The 24,984-nt window shown below is 44.3% G+C and overlaps 3 protein-coding genes and 1 long non-coding RNA gene across 4 annotated transcripts in view; 1 reads left to right on the top strand and 3 right to left on the bottom strand.

Moving 5' to 3' along the window:
• The window catches only part of LOC309525760 (uncharacterized protein), a 61,006-nt gene extending 48,664 nt beyond the window's left edge, over window positions 1–12,342 (bottom strand). Inside the window, exons 1-2 of the mRNA XM_082211271.1 lie at window positions 12,276–12,342; window positions 8,901–10,333 (exon numbers count right to left, since the gene is read on the bottom strand). Coding sequence (XP_082067397.1) covers window positions 8,901–10,333; window positions 12,276–12,327 — 1,485 coding nt within the window. The 5' untranslated portion in view covers window positions 12,328–12,342. The remainder of the gene's footprint in view (window positions 1–8,900; window positions 10,334–12,275) is intronic.
• LOC309525844 overlaps window positions 1–20,991 on the top strand; it is a 57,121-nt gene extending 36,130 nt beyond the window's left edge. The window contains exon 2 of the long non-coding RNA XR_014216540.1: window positions 16,443–20,991. This is a non-coding gene — a long non-coding RNA (uncharacterized lncRNA). The remainder of the gene's footprint in view (window positions 1–16,442) is intronic.
• Window positions 1–24,984, bottom strand: part of LOC309525776 (uncharacterized protein) — a 55,526-nt gene that overhangs the window by 15,118 nt on the left and 15,424 nt on the right. The gene's annotated exons all lie outside the window — the stretch shown is intronic.
• Window positions 23,281–24,984, bottom strand: part of LOC309526254 (uncharacterized protein) — a gene marked incomplete at its 3' end in the record, with an annotated part of 151,122 nt that continues 149,418 nt past the window's right edge. Inside the window, exon 6 of the mRNA XM_082212166.1 lies at window positions 23,281–23,306. Within this exon, the coding sequence (XP_082068292.1) occupies window positions 23,281–23,306 (26 nt within the window). The remainder of the gene's footprint in view (window positions 23,307–24,984) is intronic.

The following is a 24,984-nucleotide window of genomic DNA, read 5'->3' as shown; positions in this document are numbered from 1 at the left end:
ATTTGTCTGCAAATGGTAAGGCCGAAATGACTGAGAATGTTTAAAAAAAAAAAAAAATTCCTATGAATTCTAACTCTCTGGCCATTTTTACTCATAAATAAGAGAGCGGTTGATTGTTCCGCGAATGGCCAGAGGGATATTAGCCCTTTCCTGTACATAAAGGAAGCAGTCTCGTTTGCTTGGGCCGAAATCGCTAGCTTTGGTAAATACTTAAATTGCTGAGTTTCTCTTTTTTGTTTAAAATCAAACCCTGTTTTCAAAATCTACTCCATACCCTTCCCTTCCCTTATTCAAATGTTAATTTAGCCAAAGGATGCAACATTTTCAATAGTACAAAAGGTTTGCTGAGACATGAACTCTGCACATGCACAGAGGCTAGATCAGCTAAAGAAGAGAGAGAGAGAGGACGGGGGGGGGGACTGTAAGGAGGGAGAGGAGGTTTCTTCCAAATGTAAAAGAAAAGTCAGAACCATTGAGGGAAATCACCCTTAATCTGTCTTTGCCCCAGGGGCTACTTAAGACAAAAGGCTACAAAAAAACAAAACAAAAAAAAAACTAGCCCATCAAAAGTCAAGAGCTTTCCAGGTTCCAAATCTTAACATGCAAAATTCTTTTCACAGGTAAATATCAAAGCATTCCCCCCTGATTGGGAATTTTAGGAACAGCATTTCCTGACAGGCTTTTCACATGAAATAATTTTCCCTTTTAACAGGATATGTGAACCCTGATAACAAAGTGTTTGTCCCTTTTCCTCCCACAGCAACTTTCTTTCTGTTCTGTGAAACAAGTCTGAATCCCTGCTGTATTAGTGACCTCTATCTCTTTGTGCCTTTGACATTTTTTAAAGTTACAAATAATCTGTTTTCATTTATTTAATCAGTTTCTCCATGATGTCTATGAAGTTAATCGAAGCACAACCAAACATTGTTTGTGGAATGGTACTTGTTTACCTTTGGCCTGAGCATTTCTTACTAATTCTGTCATTTTGGCTAGTGCAATGTACCTGCACAACTTTAAATTGCCATTCATTTTATTGGTATTAACTCATTTCCCAGTATTCCGCTATTAACATTACAGCTGATGTCACATCAAGAAACACTTTTATTTTCATTTGGGATGTTAGAATGCCAAAACAGATTACTTCAGGTTACTTATTAATTGTGTGTCTTAGCATTTATTTATTTTTGGTTCCTCATAGCTCATTTTTGTGTGTTTGTGTTTTACTTTGGGGGACATGTTCATCACATGTTGAAAGTCAGTCTCACGAAGTTCTTTTATTGAATAGCACATGGTGAATTTTAAGTTTTCCTCATTGTTTTTCCATTTTTTCCAGTCCAGTAGTAATATGTGTGGTTTTGATAATATCTTTGTACTATTTAATAATAGTTATTTTCTGAATCTGATGTCTTTGTGTCAAGTCCATTTTCATCTAACTGGTAATCTAATTTTTTGCTTTCTTTTTTATTTTTTAACCTTTGTATTTTTTACAGTTCTCTTTCTATACATGTGGAGTAATTTTTTATTTTATAATATGAAAAGAACAACAACAACAAAAATTAAGTGAAGGAAAGCAAACAAACTTAGCAGATAATCACAGTAATTATATGGAAATGTGATAATGAATAAAATGTTTAATCCACTAAGATTGTTATTATTTGCAGCTTCCCATGGAAACTGGAGGACATCCCTTTTACCTTTTGCCCTTTCCTTGTCTAACTGTGTTTTTAAGTCACCCCAAAACCCTGCCCCCTTACAGGATATCACTTCTACAGATGTGCAATGATGAAAAGCAGCAACAACCCCTCAACTCAGTACTTCGCCATCGCAAGACCAGCAACAACAGACAACAGAGACTGCTGGGGGAGTGGGCCTGACAAAGGGGGGTGGAGTTGACTTACAAGGACATCTTTTCACTTGAACCTCAAGCCTCTGCTCCAAGATTCAAAAGATACATACGTAAAAGATCACAATGGTGTCAAGATATGCAACAGATATTTAATTATTTTGTTTTGTATTATGTGTTATTATGTAAGAATGTTGAAATGTGTCTGACAGTGTGATTTCCACAAAGGGGGGCAATTTATTGTGTGTAACTGTTTTTATGTTTAATGTCTTATTCCTTACACACCAGTGGAGAATTCTCATGCATTTTATACTTTCTAATAGCTCACACTATTGTGTAGTCCAATGTTTAGATAACCACAATTCGTTGTCCCACCTGGCACTATGCCAACCTTCCCTACCCATTTTAAAAATGTGCTAAAACTTGCTTTACCAAGGAGAAGCTTCTAAGAAACATGAAGGTGGATATGCTTTGGTTTAGCAGGAATGATTCCTTATAGACTTAAATTGACTTATTTGGACAACTGCCCTTGTTAAGAATGGTTTTCTTTTAACAGATTGGTTTGAAGAGTTGAGAACCATGGGGCAAGATAAATTCAAATTGGACTCAGTTTGAATTGGGCACGTGTATCCAGGCTGCAATTAGCCTTTTGGTCCTTTAAGTGCAAGTGAGCAACCCCCATGCGTGCAAAACCACAGCCTATAATAAAATCCCATAGCTAAAGGCCAAGGCGAAGACATCTCCCTCAGAGATGCCCAAACCTGTGCCAGCTATGGTGAATGCCAGGCGACATGGTTAAATGAAAGCCCTGAGGGGATTCAACAGACAGGATGTGTTGCTGTAGCACTATGTCAGTGTGAGACCACAAAAGAGCTAGCTTGACACCTGAGAAACACACAAAAATGGCGAAGGACAAAACACCAACTGCATTTTTCAGTCAATTAGACCTTCCTGTTAGGTGCAAAGCATAAAACACTATTGAGAATGCCACAAGTAATTTAGCAACAAAATACAAGAGATGTTCTTTATATAATACCCTATATGCAGCTACCTGCACTGATATACTTGCAAATGACCGTAAGAGGCATGGCTTGCAAGTCCCTTTCAGGATTGCATAAAGCCACACATCCCATTCACCGAGATTTAGGGTGCGGAGAAAAGATTTGCAAGTTCTTACAGAACTTTAATGCAAATCTATCTCCGAATGGGGGACTGATACGGAACGGGGGGGGGCAATGTCTTCTTCACTACAATATATTTGCTCAATTTCTCTAGGACTCCATCACCCCTCCCCTGTCCTCCATAATCTCTCAAGTAATACTGTCAAAATCCTGTTACAATGTATCCACTCTGTTTCTGCTTTTGCTCTCTAGTACAGAGTGGCTTAGAAATCACTGAAATCTTCAAAAATTGATATAAAATCAGCCGTGGTTCTGATCTGCTCGTTCTCGGTGCCATTCAACTCAGTTCCCCTTGGACTCCATGATGCTGTCCCTACTTCCATAATCCCCAAAGCGGCAGGTCACGTACGCAGGAACTTCTTAATCCTGTCAGATAGTTTTGCAAATCCTTCCTTCGGGCAATACTAGGTGACAGACGATGTATATTCCTGGCCCATTGTCTTGCCACCACCGGTACTCAATAAATGTGTATCTATGTATATTTCCCGCTCCGCATATCCCCCCTCCCTCATCCGAAAATGCTAATTAATGTAATCCCACCTTTTCATAATGTATTCATGACGTGTAAAGTATATTCATGATGTAACTTGTGAAACCCAACCTTCCCATAATGTATTCGTGACGTTTCATGCACTGTATTCTGGGACATGGAGGGAAATCTCAAAAGTTCATGCCACCCCTTTCTCGCTGTTCAATCTCGCCTTGAACCTGTTGCGCAATAAACTTGGATCTTCTGCAGTTTGCTCCTGCGTCCGGCTGAGCTCATTTTCTTCCGCAGGGACCCACGGACTTAGTCCGATGAGCTGGGTGGCAGAGTAACCCCGCACCCAGATTTTTTCCGTAACACTGCCTAGTGAGTGGGTTTCTTCTCATTCGCCCTGATTTCTGCTCATCTATCTTGCTTTTGGAGCTTCTCTAGCAAGAAGGCTGTATAAAAAGCCCCTCACCACCGCCCGCATCCCTGCATACAGTATGTCAAAGTCTGATTTCTTCCCATTTGCTGTGTATAATTCTTCCTCCAGGACTGTAATTCTTCCCTCACTGCCCCTTATATAGCTGCTTGGGGTCTAGTTTGGGGCCTCCATAAAGAACCTCCTCTCTTTTCTCGTTTTAGCTGTGGAATTTCCAAAAGATGGCACTTTGTCCTGAATTTAAGACAAGTCAGTCGAAAATTCATGGGCTTTTTGGGCGTTTATTTGGGGCCTTGTTTTAAAAAAAAAAAAAAGCTCTACAATTTTGGGCTTGTCCTGGTTTTTACTTTTTGAAATATGGCAACCCTAATTATTCTGGGCTCTGCTTGAACGGAAACTCCCTTTTAGAGCTCAGTCGGTAGAGCATGAGACTGAATCTATGGGTCGGGGGTTTGAGCCCCACTTTGGGCAAAATATTCCTGCATTGCAGGGGGCTGGACTAGATGACCCTCGTGGTCCCTTCCAACTCTGCAATTCTAGGATTCTACCATGTGTAGAGGAAAGATCACCCTCTTGTGAGCTGTGGAGGAATGATGTAATGTTGGTTGGTGGGAACTGTTCTTGAGTGTTGCCTTGTCACACACAAGCAACACCACAACAGTCCTGTGAAAGGAAGGGGGAGCATTTCTGCAGGCTGATGTCCATCCATCCAGCTGCCCAGGCCCCAGCAGTACATGTGAAAAGGATCTAGGAGTCTTGGTTGACCACAAACTTGACATGAGCCAACAGTGTGACGCGGCAGCTAAAAAAGCCAATGCAATTCTGGGCTGCATCAATAGGAGTATAGCATCTAGATCAAGGGAAGTAATAGTGCCACTGTATTCTGCTCTGGTCAGACCACACCTGGAGTACTGTGTCCAGTTCTGGGCACCACAGTTCAAGAAGGACACTGACAAACTGGAACGTGTCCAGAGGAGGGCAACCAAAATGGTCAAAGGCCTGGAAACGATGCCTTATGAGGAACGGCTAAGGGAGCTGGGCATGTTTAGCCTGGAGAAGAGGAGGTTAAGGGGTGATATGATAGCCATGTTCAAATATATAAAAGGATGTCACATAGAGGAGGGAGAAAGGTTGTTTTCTGCTGCTCCAGAGAAGCGGACACGGAGCAATGGATCCAAACTACAAGAAAGAAGATTCCACCTAAACATGAGGAAGAACTTCCTGACAGTAAGAGCTGTTCGACAGTGGCATTTGCTGCCAAGGAGTGTGGTGGAGTCTCCTACTTTGGAGGTCTTTAAGCAGAGGCTTGACAACCATATGTCAGGAGTGCTCTGATGGTGTTTCCTGCTTGGCAGGGGGTTGGACTCGATGGCCCTTGTGGTCTCTTCCAACTCTAGGATTCTATGATTCTACCTCCCCCTAAGAGTGAAGGGTCCCAGTCTGGAAATCCCCCCTTCCTGCTGGAGATGAGGCAGTGAGGGACTCCAGACAGACAGAGGTGTCCTTGCTCTGGAATTCCCTTGCCAGCAGGGAGACTTCAAAAGCCCCCCCCCATGCCTCCCCCTTCCCTCATTCAGTACGGAGACTTCTCATCTTGTGGTTGGGTCATTTCAAATCCACTTTTTCTCTCTCTCCCTGCAATTTTAATACTGTTGTTGGTTTCCTTGTTTGAATTATTCTGTTCACTAGTGATATTTCACACAGCGTTTGTGAATGCAAAGCAACTGTGGCTCTTATGGTCCCTGCCGGGTATTAAGTGTTGTTCTAACCTCCCTATTGCAGGTGGAAAGAGGAATGTGGGGCTTGCTTATAATATCTTAGGGTGGCAGGATTAAGATTTGGGACTGGGACTTTCCGATTCAGAGCCACTTTTTGCATGAGATTTCTTCCAACTACTGGAGGAAAGTATGTCTGAGGTTTATGATTAAAAATATAATTATTACGGGTGAATTTAGTAGGATCACAGGACTATGACTAAACACTGAGGGAAAGTGTCTCAAAAGAAGGCAAAATACCAAATACTTTTTTGATATGGTTACAACAATGGATCTACTAGATCAGGGGTCAGCAGACTTTTTCAGCAGGGGGCCAGTCCACTGTCCCTCAGACCTTGTTGGGGGCCGGACTATATTTTGGGGGGGAAATGAACGATTTTGACCCGCCCGCAAAGAGGCCTGAAGATGTTTGGCTTTACCTGTCCCAGTTGTCGTCCCAATAGCCCCAGTTGGGCTTCTCCAGCCAGGTGCCAGGGCAGGGCAGGAGGCTGCGTTGGCTGGTGAAGACAGAAGCAGCAGCCCCGGCGGAGCCGCGGACGGAGGCAGGGGAACTGGGGCGTTGCTGGAGCTTTTACCCACCAACTGCTGCTGCTTCCCAACCCGCAAGCGGCAGCTGTGGCCGCTGCAACAAACCGCCTGAACGCCATGGGAGGAATGAAGGAGGGAGGGGGTGACGAAGAAAGCGCATGAGGAAGCGGCACGGAGAAGGGGCACAGAAAAGGAAGGAAGGGCGGACTGAGGGAGAGGGAGGAGGAGCAAGAGGAAAACGCAGCAGCAGCCGGCAGCCAGTGTCACACCCCCTTCCCAGCGCCACCCTTCTGAGGCAGGCAGGCGGGTGAGCCGACTCCCCCCGTTGATGGCACCCGGTGTGGGACAAGATTGCTCGTCCCTGAGGAGAAAAGCGCTGCCGGGTGAGGGAGAGGGAAAGAACGTGCGTGCTGGCAATCCACGTGGCGATTCCCGGACCGTCCGCAGGCCGGATCTAGAAGGCAATTGCGCCTGATCCGGCCCACAGGCCTTAGTTTGCCAACCCAGATGCTTGGAGATTCAAACACCCATTAGAACAAGAGTAAACATGTTCTTCTGATTCAAAGGATTCTGCGGGAAGAAGAAACATGATGTGGATACAGTGGTGCCCCGCAAGACGAATGCCTCGCAAGACGGAAAACTCGTTAGACGAAAGAGTTTTCCGTTTTGGAGGTGCTTCGCAAAACGAATCTCCTATGGGCTTGCTTCGCAAGACAACAATGTCTTGCGAGTTGCTGCTGTTTTTTTCCCCTTCCCCCCCTTTTTCTAAGCCGCTAAGCCGCTTATCAGCTGATCCGATCAGCAGATAAGCCGCTAAAAGCCGCTAATAGCGCTAATCCTCTAATCCGTCAATGGGCTTGCTTCGCAAGACGAAAAAACCGCTAGACGAAGAGAATCACAGAACGGATTCTTTTCGTCTTGCGAGGCACCACTGTATTGAAGGAACTGCCTACAGGATTAAAGACTGTAGAGATCCAGCCAAGAACTGTATCAGATCAAAACTCAACATGGATGATAATGAGGGGTGAAAAGAGTTCATTGTATAGATGGAGACTAAATAAGTGTTTATTTGAAAAACACTGAATTACAACATATTCCAATTACGTTAGAGTATCAAAAAATGTTAAAAACATTTGGAAATATAGGGGAGGATGAAACTTTCACTTTTACGAAGGATTTCAACCATAAAGAGAAATGTTTTACCTAAGATACTGTTTTTATTCTAAATGATACCAATAATAAATAATACAAGCTTCTTTAACGAATGGCAAAGAGATATTTCATGATAACTCTGGCAGGGGGAAAACACCAAGAATAAACTATAAAATTTTGATAGATACTAAAAATAGAGGTGGCTTCGCACTGCTAGATTTTCTACTACGAGGCAGCCTCTTTGTGTTGGTTAAAAGAATGGATATCGTTGGACAACACACTATTGCTGGATTCTCAGTGGAATCTCGGTTGTTGAACACTTCAGAAGTCGAATGTTTGGGAATTTCAAATGCCAACAACCCGGAAGTGAATGCTTCTATTTTTGAAAGCAATTTATAAATAAAATTATATATCGTGGTACCTTAGGATAAGTACTTAATTCGTTCCAGAAGTCCGTTCTTAATCTGAAACTGTTCTTAACCTGAAGCACCACTTTAGCTAATGGGGCCTCCTGCTGCCGCTGCACCGCCGGAGCACAATTTCTGTTCTCATCCTGAAGCAAAGTTCTTAACCTGAAGCACTATTTCTGGGTTAGCGGAGTCTTTAACCTGAAGCGTATTGTAATGGTTCTAGGGGTTGCTCGTGCGCAAGCCGGTGCCAACACCTAGCTGGGTTGCCTGAGTCAACCTTTTCTGTCCGGACAGCCACTCACCCGTGGCTCTCTCAATCGCTGGCAGAATCCCTCACTGGGCGTTTCTTAAACTTCTTCCAGCAAAGAAGCTCTTTGACGCCTAGTCTCCTCCTACTCTCCCTGCGCGGAAGCCTTCTGCGCAAGGAGGGCGTAGGCAGCGGAGGACCCTTACTCTCCCCACTGGTCCCCGGCAAGGAGTCATGGGACCGCCTCGCCGATTCCCCCATCTGCCCCCCTTCTCCACTGGTGCTACGCTGATTCTCTTCCCCAGAAGATGGGCTGCCTCTCCCCATCCCGGGACGCTCTCTGGAATCTCTCTGGAGCTTGCTCTCTCCCTCCGGCACTGATGGCAGTTCCCTGACACGTATGTAACCTGAAGCATATGTAACCCGAGGTACCACTATTAATAAAATTATCTATATATAAAGCAATCGAAACACTTCCCACACTCCTTCCATTCAATCCATTTATGATTTTCTGTTTGTGGATTGTAGGGTTCCAACTCTTAAAGCTTTTCCTCCTTGCGAGTCCATTGATGTTTTGTAGGAACATCAGGACTGAAGCTCTACGTACACTCCATATACGTAAGTGGTTTTCCCTCTTTGAGTTTGCTGGTGTTTGCCAAGGTTTCCACTTCTATTGAAGCTCTTTCCACACTCCATACATTTATTTGCTTGTCCCCGAGTGAGTCTGTTGATGTCGTCTAAGTTTCCTGTGTATGAATTTAGGGTTCCACTCTGAAAGAAACTCTTTCAACTCTCCATACATTTAAATGGTTTCTTCCGTGTGAGTCTGTTGATGTTTTCTAACATTTCCAACATTGGTGAAGCCCTTTCCACGCTCCTTACATTTAAATGGTTTCTCCCCTGTGTGAGTCCATTTATGTTTTCTAAGTGTTCCACTGCGATTGAAGCTCTTTCCGCACTCAGTGCATTTAAATGGTTTCTCCCCAGTGTGAGTTCGATGATGGGTTCTCAGCTCTCTACTCTCAATAAAACTCTTTCCACATTCCATGCATTTTAATGGTTTTTCCCCTGAATGAGTCCACTGATGTCTTCTTACTGCACCACTCCGACTGAAGCTCTTTCCACACTCCACACATTTATATGGTTTTTCCCCTGTGTGAATTCGATGGTGGATTCTAAGTGTTTGACGATCAGTGAAGTTCTTACCGCACTCCATGCAATTAAATGGTTTCTCCCCTGTGTGAATCCTTTGATGTCTTCTTACTGCTCCATTAGAAGTGAAGCTTTTTCCACACTCCATACATTCAAATGGTTTTTCCCCTGTGTGAGTCCGTTGATGGATTCTAAGTGTTCCACTACAAGTGAAGCTTTTTCCACACTCCATACATTCAAATGGTTTTTCCCCTGTGTGAGTTTGATGATGGATACTAAGTGCTGTACCATCAATAAAACTCCTTCCACATTCCATGCATTTAAATGGTTTCTCCCCTGTGTGAGTCCATTGATGTTTTCTCAGTGCTTCACTGTAAGTGAAGCCCTTTCCACAATCCATACATTTATATGGTTTTTCCCCTGTGTGAGTTCGATGATGGATTCTAAGGCTTCGGTTATCAGTGAAGCTCCTACCACACTCCATACATTCAAATGGTTTTTCCCCAGTGTGAGTTTTATGATGAATATTCAGTCCTCTCTTTGTACTGAAACTCTTTCCACACTCCAAACATTCAAATGGTTTCTCCCCTGTGTGAATCCGTTGATGGATTCTAAGGTATCCACTCTGACTGAAGCTCTTTACACATTCCATGCATTTGAATGGTTTCTTGCCCGTGTGTGTCTGTTGATGTTTTCTAGATGTTCCACTATCGGTGAAGCTCTTTCCACACTCCATACATTTATAAGGTTTTTCCCCTGTGTGGGTTCGTTGATGGTTTCTAAGGTGTCCAATCTGACTGAAGCTCTTTCCACACTCCTTACATTCATATGGTTTCTCCCCCGTGTGAGTGTGTTTATGTATACGAAGGTTTGAACTCCAACCAAAGCTTTTTCCACACTCCATGCATTTAAATGGTTTCTCTCCTGTGTGAGTCCGTTGATGTTTTCCAAGTGTTCCACTGTCAGTGAAACTCTTCCCACACTCCATACTTTCAAATTGTTTCTCCTCTCTCTTTTCACATTCCATGAATTTATATGGTTTCTTCGTTATTCCCTTTGGACATGGCCCTCCAGAATTTTGACTGCCTTCTCCACTTTCTTCTTTCAACAGGGAGGAGCGGGGCGAAAGGAAACCTAGGAAGAGAACAAGGGAATATTACACACATCAAATAGCACCTGCTCTTATTTTAACATCTTGTAAATTCTCTCCTGTCCTCCATATGTTCCAATTTTTTTAGCATATGCAAAAGAAAAAATGTTAAATAATGGTAATGCATCATCAGCCTTTCATAACCCTTAATTATTGTTAATGAAGCAGCATTATCTTAGAATACGGTTGAACTGTGGGGTTTACGTTTTATAAAAAGTGTTTTCTCACAGGAACGGGAGCTGCTCTATGTTCTATGAACCTGGCCAATATTAATCAGGATCCTAAATTCATCATGAAGTTTTTCATCCGCTGCACTATAATCCTCCACCCCTTGGGCCACATTTTGTCCCCTTTGACCTCTAGATCTTTATTCATCACCTGCACATTCCCTTTGGCCTCAGGACGTCCATACTGACCATTTTGGGAGACCCATATATAAGTCTAGTGATGTTACCGGAAAAAATGACTCCCAGGCTGCGCACCTGGTCCTTCAGGGGCACAGTTACCCCATTCAGGACCAGGGAATCCTCCACACCTGCCCGCCTCCTGTCCCCCAAAAACAGTACTTCTGTCTTGTCAGGATTCAACCTCAATCTGTTAGCCGCCATCCATCCTCCAACCGCCTCCAGACACTCACACAGGACCTTCACCGCCTTCACTGGTTCTGATTTAAAAGAGAGGTAGAGCTGGGTATCATCCGCATACTGATGAAACCCAGCCCAAACCCCCTGATGATCTCTCCCAGCGGCTGCATGTAAATGTTGAAAAGCATGGGGGAGAGGACAGAACCCTGAGGCACCCCACAAGTGAGAGCCCAGGGGTCTGAACACTCATCCCCCCGCACTTTCTGAACACGGCCCAGGAGGAAGGAGCAGAACCACTGTATGACAGTACCCCCAGCTCCCAGCCCCTCAAGACGGTCCACAAGGATGTTATGGTTGATGGTATCAAACACCGCTGACAGATCCAGCAGAACTAGGAAACAGCTCTCACCTTTGTCCCTAGCCCGCCGGAGATCATCAACCAGTGCGACCAAGGCAGTTTCAGTCCCGTGATGAGGCCTGAATCCCGACTGGAAGGGATCCAAATGGTCCGCTTTTTCCAGGCGTGCCTGGAGTTGTTCAGCTCAATCACCTTGCCCAAGAATGGAAGATTTGAGACTGGGCGATAGTTGGCCATCGTGGCTGCATCTAAATATGGTTTTTTAAGAAGTGGTTTAATAACCACTTCTTTCCGCGGGTCTGGGAAGGCTCCCTCACGGAGGGAAGCATTCACCACCCCACAAAACCCATCGCCCAGTCCTTCCCGGCTAGCTTTTATAAGCCAGGATGGGCAAGGATCCAGGAGACAGGTGGTTGGCTTCACTCGTCCAAGCAGCCTGTCCACATCCTCGGAGGTAACAGGTTGGAATTGATCCCACACAACTTGACTAGACAGGACTCTAGCACTCTCCCGCCCCGGCCCTGCTCCCACGGTGGAGTCTACTTCTTCCCGAATCTGAGCGATTTTATCTGCAAAAAGCTTTGCAAAATCATTGCAGGAGATCATGTGGCCCGTACTGGGCTCAGATGTTGCAGGTGGTTCCGCTAAATTGTGAACCACCTGAAAAAGTCTCCTGCTGCTGTTTTCTGCAGATGCAATAGAGGCGGCGAAGACAGCTGAGCATCTTCTTGCGCTGCAAAGGAGATCTTGCAATGCAAACCCTGCCGGTGCTCCCTCTGCAGAAAGCCCCCCCCCCCCCCGCCGCATTTCCCATAGTAAAAGGCAGGAAGGCTGATCTGGGGGGGGGGCGTGCAATGCAATCCCTGCAAATGGAGGGGCCCCGCTCCTCAGCCGAATTGCATGCATCGGGGCCTCTACTGATAGCGCACAAGAAATGAGTTGATGTTGTTGGGGTCCCTGCCCCCTCCCCCCCCGCAGCTCTACCTCTTTGTCCTCTCTGTCCCTCCGCTTCCCTTGCTCGCTCTGCTATTCCCATTTCCTTCCCTGCAAGACAATGGGCTGGGGGTCTCCAAGGAGGCGCCCCCTCGGGGGGGGGAGGGGCTCCTTTCTCCTAAACCAGCCCCTCCCCCGCTCACCGGATCCCCAGAAGGGGGGAGGGGGAGGTATCCCCCACTTTCCTTCCACCCCCCCAAATCCTGCCCCCCTTCCCAGCTGCCCTGTTTGCAGGGGGAGGAAAAGCGCCTCCTTCTCTCCCCCCCCCCATATATAGATATATTTCGCACCTCTTTTTCCCTCCTCCTCTGCAGAGCTGCTCCTCTTCCGGGAAGGTGGATCAGGCCCCTCCCCTCCCCCCTTGCCCCCCCTCCCTGCCTCTCTAGGAAGCGGAGCTCACTGACCGGGGGGGGGGGAAGGAATGAGTGGCCCCTCCCTCCCCGAAGACACAAATTCTCCTCCTCCCATACCTGCTCCGTTTTCCTGATTCTCTCCTGAGAAAGTCCCGGGTTCGATCCCCGGAGGCGGCAGGGAAGGAGACCCCCCCCACTGGGAAAAAGTCCGCCGGGGCAGGAAGGGGACATCCCCCCCCCTTTTAATCCCTTGCCGGGGGGGTCCGGGCAGTTTCACCACCATTTCCCGACCGGGGGGGGAGGCAGGGCCGGGGCGCAGGGGGTCCCCGTTACAACAGCCCCGCAAAGCAGACCGGAGTTGCTGCGCCCTTTGGGGACTCGGAGCAGTAACTTAGGACCCCCCTAAATGCTGCCCTCCCTCGCCATTATATATATATGATACGGACCGCGAAAGGGGGGGTACCCCCTTTCCCTTTCTCCTTTGAACAACCGAGGCGATGACCTCGAGGGTGCCCGCGGTGCACCCACCCTCAGTCCCCCCACCGTTACACAAGCACCACACTTCTCCCGTAACCCCTTTCTACTCCTTCCTATCACGAGCGAAATAAGCTCGCTTATGAATATTTGCTTCTATCTTTCCCTATACCTGTTTACGCTCTATACTTAGAACAAATAGACCGGGTGTCCCTGTTTCTCCGTCTATTCCTATGCCGGCGTTTTAGCCAATCACAGCCATGCATTTATCCTGCAGAGGCGAGCTCAGGGAGCTCTTGCACGCCTCATTTAACCTCCTGACGAGCTGCTGACGGCCCCCCACGGCGAGAACAATAGAACTGAAACTCCTGACCTCGTAAAACTGTCAAACCCTTGTTACAATGTATCCATTTCTGCAAGAATGGATACATTCTGCTTCCGCTTTTGATCTAAGCTACGGAACAGGCTGAAAGTCATCGGAACCTTTCAAAATTCATATAAAATCAACCACAGCTCCAATTTTCTTGCTCTTGGTGTCATTCGACTCAGTTTCCCCAGGACTCCATTCTGCCCAGCCCTTCCTCCGGGCAATACCAGGTGGCAGACGGTGCATATCAGTAACCCATTGTCCCACCGCCACCGGTACTCAGGAAATGTATATTTGTGTATGACCCTCGCTCTGCATATTCCACCCCTCCCTTCCCTCAAATGTAAATTAGTGTAACCCCACCTTTCTCTGAGATATTCATGACGTGTGTAATGTATTCATGATGTAATCCATGAAACCCAACCTTCCCATAATGTATTCATGACGTTTCGCGCACTGTGTTATGGGACTTGGAGGGAATTTTTAAAAGTTTATGTCGCCCCATTCTCGGGGTTCAATTCCACTTTGAACCTGTTGCACAATAAACTTGGATCTTCGCATTTTGCTCCTGCGTCCGGCTGAGCTTCCTTTTCTTCCGCTAGAATCCACGGACTTGGTCCGATGGGCTGGGTGGCAGGGTAAATACGCACCCAGATTTTCCGTAACAATATATATATAGATATAGATCCGCTGATTTTGTGTGAGCTGCTGGCAGGACAGCTTTGGTTCAAAGGCAAGATGGAAATGCAAAGGTTTTCCCCCTTCGTAGCAAAGCGCTCTTCCGCCGCCCCTCCTCTCCAGATCCAGGGCTCCCCCTTCCTCTCCCCCTTTGAAGACAGAGCCAGAGCATCGCCCCCTCTCCTGGGAGTCTCTTCCCCTGCCAAACAGCTCTTGCTGGCAAAGGTTTCGTCAGAATCGCCTTTCTGGCAGCTTGAGGCCATGGGTTCGAGTCCTACCCTACAGCCTAGAACAGAGTTCTCTTTCTTTGTTGCTGCATCACCCTGCGGACTCAGGTTAAGCTAGTGGTCCACCGAGACCCCTGGATCCTCCTCACATGTACTGCTAGTCAGCCAGGTGTCCCCCATCCTCTATTTGTGCAGGTGGGTCTTCCTGCCTAAGTGCAGGACCTGACATTTGTCCCCGTTGAAGTTCATTTTGTTACTCATTCTGTTATGCAAGGACGTGACCCAGCGGAGCTGCTATTCCTGTTACAGGAAATCTCAGGGGAGCATCAATAGCGCAAGTTGCACTCCTCCCGAGTGGTGGATCTATGGCTGGGCAGGATCTGTCCCGCCTCAGACTGCAGGGGAGGCAGCTGGCAGGATGGACTGCTCCCCAGTGCCCTCCTTCTCCCAAGGGAGGAGGGTCCTGGCTGGACATCTCCTCCCCCCTGACTTGGTCTGCTTCCCCAAGTGGTGGAATCCATGTGTCCCAGAAAAGAGGGTCTTCCTTGCAGGCTGAAGTGGTGCAGTCCAGATACAGGCTAAACCCCTGGGAGATGTGGAGGAGGCAGAGACCTTGGGCCTCTCCCTCTGGCACTGCCCACTCTCTGCTCTGCCACCTTCCCCCTTCATGCAAGATTCGCAGCTAGGAGGCCAGTCCTTCCTGTCTGGCCGGATTGGAAGGTGAGTGAAGGGAAGCCTTTGTTGGGAAACGCTCTGGCCTACCTGCAGCCCCCCTTCCGGATCTCCCTCCGAGCGTCCTCCGGTGAGCATAGCTCTGGAAAAGGCATCCCCTTCTCCAGCGACATAAACCATCTTGATTTGTGCACACTAGCCTTCTGGCTTAACACAGCAGAAGAAAGAAGCATCCTAGTTCTAAACTACTATTTATTTACATAACATTTACATACATATGCATAATGGCATCCATTCTCATCAGCTCCAACAAAACAGAACAACATAAAAGTGAAAGTAGTTTCACAGTCTCACACCGGAAGGGAGATAAGACAGTCTTCCTTTCTCACCCTTCACTCAGACAGGCGTGTGAAATATATCAAACATAAAATCAGCATTGGGGAGCCTGAAATCCTAACAGCCTTTGTTCTTTCTCCATACATGCACTACATTGTTTTATGTTGTGGCAATCCTTCACTCAAGAAAAATAATTCCTAATGGAAAATAATTATTAATGGATGGTAATTAGTAATGGAAAGCTGGAAGTCAGCCCTTGTTGTTGTGGTTTAGTCGTTTAGTCGTGTCCACCTCTTTGTGACCCCCTGGACCAGAGCACGCCAGGCACTCCCGTCTTCCACTGCCTCCCGCACTTTAGTCAAACTCATGCTGGTAGCTTCGAGAACATTGTCCAATTATGGTGCTGGAGTTTCCTCCAGCACCATAATTCAAAAGCATCAATTCTTCAGCAATCAGCCTTCTTTACAGTCCACCTCTCACTTCCATACATCACTACTGGGAAAGGGCAAAATGCCAATGAAAGATGGGAGAGTCGATTGCACAGCAAGAATCAAGTTATCGGAGTGGGGTTGGGGTGGGGAATACCGGAAATAATAGATTACAACAGGAAGGGAAATACCAACCTTAAAAGATATTCCACACAGAAAGTTCCAAGATATAAACCCCTCTGGCAAATTGAAAGATATGGAATGGATAAATACGAACCAAGTGGCTACGTCAGTGGCTGCGAAGATTAAGGAGCAACATTGGAACTGAACTATTTGAATTAAAAAAGAATGGAAGCAGGAGAAGGAACAACAACAGCATCTCCCCAAGACCACAACATGGGAAGTCATCAAAAAATGCTTAATTTGGAATAGAATAATTGGCTTTTTAAATTGTATTATGAATTGGTATTGTATTAATGTGGCTTATATTGGATTATTATTAATTAAAAAAACTAATAAAATTATTATAATAACAATATATGAGGTTTTGAATATTAACAGTACGTATAAGACGCTTCTACTCTTTTTGTGTCTTTTATTATTATTAATAAAAAATACATTAGGTATACAATATTCAATAATATACATATTCAATAATAACATATTCAGCTCAACCATATGTACAATTCTATATACCTTAACACTCCTCCCTCCACAAGGTTTATTTAACTTTTAACATTTTAATTGCCCCAAATTGTTCAAACCTACCCAAATAATTCAGTATCTTCTCAAACCAATCCTCCTCTTTCTCACTGACTTTAAGCCCTTTCAGTCTATGTATAGGATGCTTTTCGTCTTTTGGTGTCTTTGTTGTTCCATCAATGTGAGTTATGATGCTGTTCCTATAATACTAATCCCACCAACCCTGCTCCCAAACTACCACCACAACTCCTAACACCAACATTTCCAACTCTCTCCACTGTAGCAGGAACCCCCCCACCCCAATCATTCTGTTTGTACAAACTTCACACACACACACACACACACACACACACACACACACTCACACACTGCATACGCCACATTTCTGTTATAAATTCATAGAAAATCAACCATACATCAGATTGCACTGTTCCATTTTTATTTTACTCCATATGACAAGAACTATCAAAGGGGGGTGACTTGGTCCTAGTCAGCCATAATCCCTTCACCTTCTCAGCACATCCACTGGAGCCCTGCCCAGATGATCCCAGACAGAAGGCAATCAAGATCACAAAGAACTTGCATATGGGAGTGGATTCAGCATGGACTGAAACAAAGGACAATGATCAGATTTTCCCTCTGGGGGCAGGAAACTGCCAACTCCCCTTTGTCTCCCCCTTGTTTCATTCTATCTGTTTCAGTTTTTTTCTCCCTTCTTACTTCTGTGCCAGGTAAATTTACTCCCGAGAAAGCTTCCTTTAAAGGATACTGCAAAGAGGGGGGAACAATCTTTCCCAAGGTACCCTGCATCTCACTTTCCTATTCACTTTTGTGTTCCCTTTAAATCAAATCTATAGCTGTTTTAACTATGCTTAATAAAAGATCCTCTCCCTATCTTAGAAAAAAACTGTTCACTTCAATCTTCCTTTAAATATCATTTCACTAGGAACTTGCATTCTTTAGTCTAAGGAAGCAAACTCACTCAAACTATCTCAAGATCTGCTAAAAGGGTTCTGTGTAAAGTTGGGTACTTTTATTTTCCTCTTCCTTAGTACATGATAGGAGCATAGATGTTTCCTTTCCCAGTTGTAAATCTGTACTTAAATGTGTATGTCTCTTTGATAGTACAAATCTTGCTGTGAGATCTTGCTGTGAACCCTATATTTTGGAGGATTGGACTAGATGACCCCAGGGTCTCTTTCAACTCTCCCAATTTGTGGCTGTGCGGAAGGAACATGTGTCTGCAAGCCTTGGAGGGTAATTCTTAAATTCTGGTGTGGTGATGGAGTTGAAATTCAGCCTAGCTTTGCTCTTTAGTTTTAAAAGATGAGAGGTGAAGCTGGGATGTATTGAAGCACAACTGGTAATATCAAGCATTTGAGTGATTACAGTGTTTATCATTAAAACTATGAATTCTGACTCTCTGGCCATTTTTCCCCATATATAAGGGCGTGGCATTGTTCCGCGAATAGCCAGAGGGATATTAGCCCTTTCCTGTACATAAAGGAAGCAGTCCCTTTTGCTTGGGCTACAATTGCTAACTTTATTGAATACTTTAATTGCTCAGTTTCTCTTTTTTGTTTAAAAAATCTAACCCTATTTTTAAAATCTACTCCATACCCTTCCCTTCCCTTATTCAAATGGTAATTTAGCCAAAGGATGCAACATTTTCAATAGTATAAAAGGTTTGCTGAGACATGAACTCTGCACATACACAGAGGCTAGATCAGTCAAAAAAAAAAGAGAGAAAGAGAGAGAGAGGAAAGGGGGGAACTGTAGGGTGGAGAGAGGTGGTTTTGAGAGCTTCACCTGCAGGGAGAAACTTAATCAAATTTCCTTATGTAAAAAAACTTGGAACCATTGAGGGAAATCACCCTTAATGTGTCTTTGCTGCAGGGGCTACGTAAGACAAAAGGGTTAAAAAAAAACTAGCCCATCAAAAGTCAAGAGCTTTCCAGGTTCCAAATCTTAACGTGCCAAATTCTTTTCACAGGTAAATATCAAAGCATTCCCCCCCCCAATGGGAATTTTAGGAACAGCATTTCCTGACAGGCTTCTCACATTAAATAATTTCCCCTTTTAACAGAATATGTGAACCCCGATAACAAAGTGTTTGTCCCTTCCCCCCCTCCCACAGCAACTTTCTTTCTGTTCTGTGAAACAAGTCTGAATTCCTGCTATATTAGTGACTTCCATCTCTTTGTGACTTTGACACTTTTTAAGTTACAAATAATCTGTTTTCATTTATTTCATCCGTTTTTCCATGATGTCTATGAAGTTAATCGAAGCACAACCAAACATTGTTTGTGGAATGGTACTTGTTTACCTTTGGCCTGAGCATCTCTTATTAATTCTGTCATTTTGGCTAGTTCAAGGTACTTGCACAACTTTAAATTGCCATTCATTTTTTTCTTGGTATTAAGTCATTTCCCAGTATTTTGCTATGAACATTCTAGCCGATGTTGTCACATCAAGAAACACTCTTTTATTTTCATTGTTACTTCAGATTTCTTAAAATGGTGCGTCAGACACCAAAGTTTTCAAAGTGGCCACAGCAATTTCTTTCAAAGGGGAAGTGGGGCTGACAAAGGGGGGTGGAGTTGAATTGCAAGGACATCTTCTCACTTTGAACCTCAAGACTGTGCTCCAGGATTCAAAAGATGCATACATAAATATCCCAATTGTCTCAAGATATGCAACTGATATTTAATTAGTTTGTTTTGTATTATGTGTTATTACGTAGGAATGTTGAAATGTGTCTGACAGTGTGTTATTTCCACAAATGGGGGGGGGGCTATTTTTCTGTGTTTTATGTTTAATGTCTTATTCCTTACAACCCAGTGGAGGATTCTCATACATTTTACGCCTTTTAACAGACCAGGCTATTATGTAGTCCAATGTTTAGAATTAGATAAATTTATAACCACATTTCGTTGTTCCACCTGGCACTCTGCCAACTTCCCTACCCATTTTAAAATGTGCTAAAACTCACTTAACCAAAGAGAAGCTGATAAGATACATGAAGGTGCATATGCTTTGGTTTAGCAGGAATAATCCCTTATAGAGTTAAATTGACTTATTTGGACAAGTGCCCTATTAACAGATTGGTTTGAAAAGTTGAGAACCATGGGGCAAGAAAAATTCAAATTGGACTCAGTTTGAATTGGGCAAGTGTATCCAGGCTGCAATTAGCTTTTTGGTCCTTAATGTGCAAGTGAGCAACTTCCCATGACTGCAAGACCAAAGCCTATAATAATAAAATCCCATAGAATGGCCAAGGCAAAGACATTTCTCTCATGAAGTGCCCAAACCTGTGACAGCTGTGGTGAGTGCCAGGCAACATGGTTGATATGAAAGCCCTAAGTGGATTCACCAGGGATTGCCACTCCTGTGACACCAGGCCGGTGTGAGACCACAGAAGAGCTACCTTGACACCTGAGAACACAAAAAATGGCGGGGGACAAAGCAAATTGCATTTTTCAGTCATTAGTGGACCTTCCTGCTAAATGTAAAGCATACGCCACTATTGAGAAAATATTTCTTCCAAGGTACTAGAATGCCACAAGTAACTGAGCAACAAAATATTAATTTTACATGATATCCTATATCCAACTATGTGCACTGTTACACCATTATATTTCTATGCAAATATCCTTAAAGTAGCATGATATCCAAGTCCCTTTCAGGTTCACATGGACACACGCATCTGGGATGGAGAATACCACCTTATTTATTTTTACCACCTTATATTGTGCGGAGAAAAGAATTGCAAAGTAGCCACCTTTGCAATCTTATCTCCGAAGGGGGGAACTGTAACAGGAACCCCCCCACCCCAATCATTCTGTTTGTACAAGCTTCACACACACTCACACACTGCATACGCCACATTTGTTATAAATTCATAGAAAATCAACCATACATCGGATTGCACTGTTCCATTTTTATTTTACTCCATATGACAAGAACTATCAAAGGGGGGTGGCTTAGTCCTGGTCAGCCATAATCCCTTCACCATCTCAGCACATCCACAGGAGCCCTGCCCAGTTGCTATGCCAACCCTGATGATCCCAGACAGAAGACCATCAAGATCACAAAGAACTTGCATATGGGAGTGGATTCAGCATGGACTGAAACAAAGGACAATGATCAGCTTTTCCCTCTGGGGGCAGGAAACTGCCAACTCCCCTTTGTCTCCTGGAAGTGACTCATGGGAGGGGGAAAGGAGGAACCAGCCAGGTGACAGGACACTCAGGTTACCACCACCAACTCCTCCCTCAACCCCTCCTTTCTGTAATGTATGCATGATGTTTCTGGGGGTGGGCTTGACCTAGAGGAGGGGAATTTCAAAAGTTTTTATAAGACCTAGCACACTATTTTTCTGGGTCTTTTCCTCTCTCCTGCAAGTGAGGGGAACACCCTGATGCATCAGCTCAATAAAGGCCAAGCCTACAGGCTGCTGTTTTGCTCCAAGTTATCCTGGTTGGTGTCTTTGTTTTGTCCAAGGGAGCCCTCGGATTTTTCCGGTAACACCACCAAGGCCCCAAAATCAGCTGGCTCTCAGCCCATCATCACTCACCCCAGCACTCCAGATTCTCCCCCTCCCTATTTAACATTATATTATATCTGCTATTATACTTGTGAGACATGACCTTCATTTCTTTAAAGACCTGTCTATACAACTTTATATACAAATACCAGAACTTCACATGCACTCCATGCATTTAAGACTGATTTCCCATTATCTGAGTTCATTGATGGGAAGGAAAGTGAACTCTGAGAGAAATACGTCAAACACTCCATACATCTAAATGTTTTCTTCTCCCCTTTGAGAATCTGTAGAGGTTTCTTAAGCATCCCATTCTAACTGATGCACCGCTCTGGGACTTCCAGGTTGTCGCATCAGAGTTCAGTTGCCTGCCATGCACCCTCCGCAGCAGATCAGGTCCTGTGGTAAACTGGTCCCCAACCATTTGCCCCTCCCTCACCTGATTTTGCTCTCCGGCCAGACCAGGCTTCTGGAGCAAGGCTGGCAGACCCTTTTACCTTTTCAGAAACAGGACGAAACAGAACTGGTAAGGCTGCCACCACTCCCTTGTCCCAGGGTTACCTTAAGCCACAGCTCAAGGGAGACGGCTGTGTTTCTTCGTTACCGGTTAACCCCAAACTACAAGTTGCTTCCACAAGCTTGCAGGTAGAAATTCTTTAGTAAGGCACAACCAAGAAGCTAGGCATTAGATTTAGCTATTTTCCCGGATAGGCACACACAATACAAGTGAAAGTTTCTTGCTTAAAATTTATTTTAAAACATAAAGAACATGCTAAAAAGCAGGCACATCTTTTGGTAGATTACAAGTAAAGAGAAAATAAAAACGTTGCAAAATATAGCTAGCTAATACTCACTTCTACACTCTAAGGCAAAGATAGGAGAGTTCAGAGTCCTTCAGAAATCCGCATTCAGAGGTCTTAGGAAATCTTCATCACAAAAGACAGGTGCTTAGGTGGAACATCAGCAGCCGGGTGATTTTGTGGATTGCAGAGCGCGCCTTCCCAGCCATTCTCAAGATCTTTTATCCCTAATTTGCACATGGAATCAGATCCCCCAGGACAATCACCACTCTTGGTTACATTTGAATTCTCCAATGACCAGCTTGTGGGTTAATAATTTTAACTTCTGACAGCTGGGCCAATTAAGACTCCAGAGCCTAGATCAAAGTTGTTTCCTCCCTTTCTTGGAGCTTATGCAAATGCACCTCCTTTGGGCAATTAACAGGGAGATAACATCACCGGCTGGATATACATAACTTCCCTCACAGGTGTCAACCCTTCACATTATCCAGAGAATTCCTCTCCCATAGTAAACCTTTCACGCCCTTGGAGCCAACGGGTCTACGGGTTAAAGCAACAGGACCTAGTTCCCATAATTCTTGCTGGTTTCCCACAAGGCCTCACTCTCCGCTTGGCCAAAGTACTAACTTTACTACAGGTGCCCTGGAGGTGGGAGAGAGAGTGTGGGTATAGCCCCCCCATAAGGCTCTGGGGTTACTGGAACATCGGAGCACTCTGCCTAAAGTGGAAAGCTATAAAAATGTTGGGTGTTAACAAGAACTTGACTATGGGCCAGACGAGGAAGACACCCTCAACCAAAGTAGAGCAGGAGAAACAAGAGGAGAAAGAAAGAAAAAACCGACTTGATGGAGATTCTTGCTTTCAGAGTGAAATCAGCTTATGCAAAAGCAAATAAACTACCAGGAGTTTGATTGATTTTATGAAACTCAAGATCAAGAACTCCAAACACACTACCAGAAAAACTGATTACAATGCTCAAAATTGCTGAAGAAAAGAACCAGCTATAAGTTTCTGGCTGATGCGCTCAAGAAGAATTCAATTCCCTTTAGTTGAGAATTCCTGGAAGGGAACTTTTTTATGTACATAGGGAAGAAACAAAGATGGCAAGGGCCAATAAAAACAGAGGCATTCTAGAGGAAATATATTTTTAAAAAGAGCTGGGAGATGGATGCATCAGAGAGCCAGTGTGGTGTAGTGGTTAAGCGCGGGAGTCTCGTAATCTGGGGAACCGGGTTCGCGTCTCCGCTCCTCCACCTGCAGCTGCTGGGTGACCTTGGGCCAGTCACCCTTCTCTGAAGTCTCTCAGCCCCACTCACCTCACAGAGTGTTTCTTGTGGGGGAGGAAGGGAAAGGAGAATGTTAGCCGCTTTGAGACTCCTTAAAGGGAGTGAAAGGCGGGATATCAAATCCAAACTAGACGAGCTGGAGGAGGGAGATAGCTGATAAGGGGAAAGGGGACTTAAGACTGTTTAAAGGATTCAATGATGGATTTAAAATTGTTTTCATTGAATGTGAATGGTTTGAACAACAAAACCAAATGAAATAAAATTACACATATTTTCACAAGGAAACAACAACAAAAATGATTATTGGTAAATAAAGGACTAGGACAGGAATTCAGATAAAACAAAGAAAAGAGGGGTGGTACTATATATGAATTCCAAACTGGACTCTAAACAGATCTTTTTGCAGTGAAAGTGATGGTGAAGGAGAAAAAAATATTATTGGTAGGAGCTGACGCACCTAATGAGGAAAAAGAAATATTTCTTCCAATTATTGGATGAAAGTATGTCTGAGGTTTATGTTGGAAATATAATTATTATGGGCGATTTTAATGGAGTAGTATCACTGGACTAAGACAGAACACTGCAGAAAGGTATCTCAAAAGAAGGCAAAATACCAAATACCTTTTTTGTAATTAATTATGTAATTAGGAAGAATTTATAAAGAGCTTGGGAAATGTATAAGGATTTGTTGGAAAAGAAAACATCTTTGTGGCTTTCAGCCAACCAGATGAATTATAACTAGGGAGAAAATTACTTTACTTAGGGTGATGCTCCTGAAGAAACCATTTCTTTTAGGGATAACTGGGTTAAATGTTCCATGAAGACAGATGAACGACAGCAGCAAAAGTACTTTATGCACAAAAATGGCAAAATCAAGAGATAGCTACACTTGATCAAGAGAGCGGCAGTTAAAAGTGATGGAATATGTCAAATTGGCAAATTTAACTATGAAAATAAGAGATCAAGACAGACATTAAGGAGGAGTAGAAACCTTTTGTTGAATATTTAAAGAATTTTTGTAAACATGTACAAACACAAGTAGGAGCTGAATGGAAAACAACAGTTGAAAACTTGCTGGAGAAGAGTGTGGAAAAGGTAAGGTGTAAATATCTGAAATATGCAGCAATTTAAAAATTCTATGGGGAAACCATGGAGAGGAAGTCAAGTATGAAATAAATGTGTATCTGGAAAGTAGCAATTTGTAAATAAATTCCATATAAAAACAAATTGCATATAAAATTATATACATATAAGGTAATAGAAGAACTTCCCACACTCCTTCCATTCAAATCATTTCTGCTTTTTCAGTTTGTTGGTAGATTGTTGGGTTTCAACTCTTAAAGCTTCTCCTCCTTGTGAGTCCATTGATGTTTTGTAAGAACATCATGATTGAAGAGCTATCTACACTCCATATAAGTAAGTGGTTTTCACTCTGTGAGCTCAATGGTGTTTGCTAAGGTGTCCACTTCTATTGAAGCTCTTTCCAAACTCCATGCATTTAAATGGTTTCTCCCTTGTGTGAGTCCGTTGATGCTTTCTAAGCGTTCCACTCTCAGTGAAGCTCTTTCCACACTCCATGCATTTAAATGGTTTCTCACCTGTGAGTGCGTTAATGATTTCTAAGGTTTCCACTAGTAGTGAAGCTCTTTCCATATTCCATGCATTTAAATGGTTTCTCCCCTGTGTGACTCCGTTGATGAATTCTAAGGTGTCCACTCTGACTGAAGCTTTCCACACTACATGCATTTAGAATCATAGAATCATAGAGTTGGAAGAGACCACAAGGGCCATCGAGTCCAACCCCCTGCCAAGCAGGAAACACCATCAGAGC

Source organism: Podarcis vaucheri (assembly GCF_965113315.1).
Source record: "Podarcis vaucheri genome assembly, chromosome: 2".
Lineage (NCBI taxonomy): Eukaryota > Metazoa > Chordata > Lepidosauria > Squamata > Lacertidae > Podarcis > Podarcis vaucheri.
Note: the sequence above shows the minus strand (reverse complement) of the source record. Positions and strands in the feature narration are given on the sequence as shown.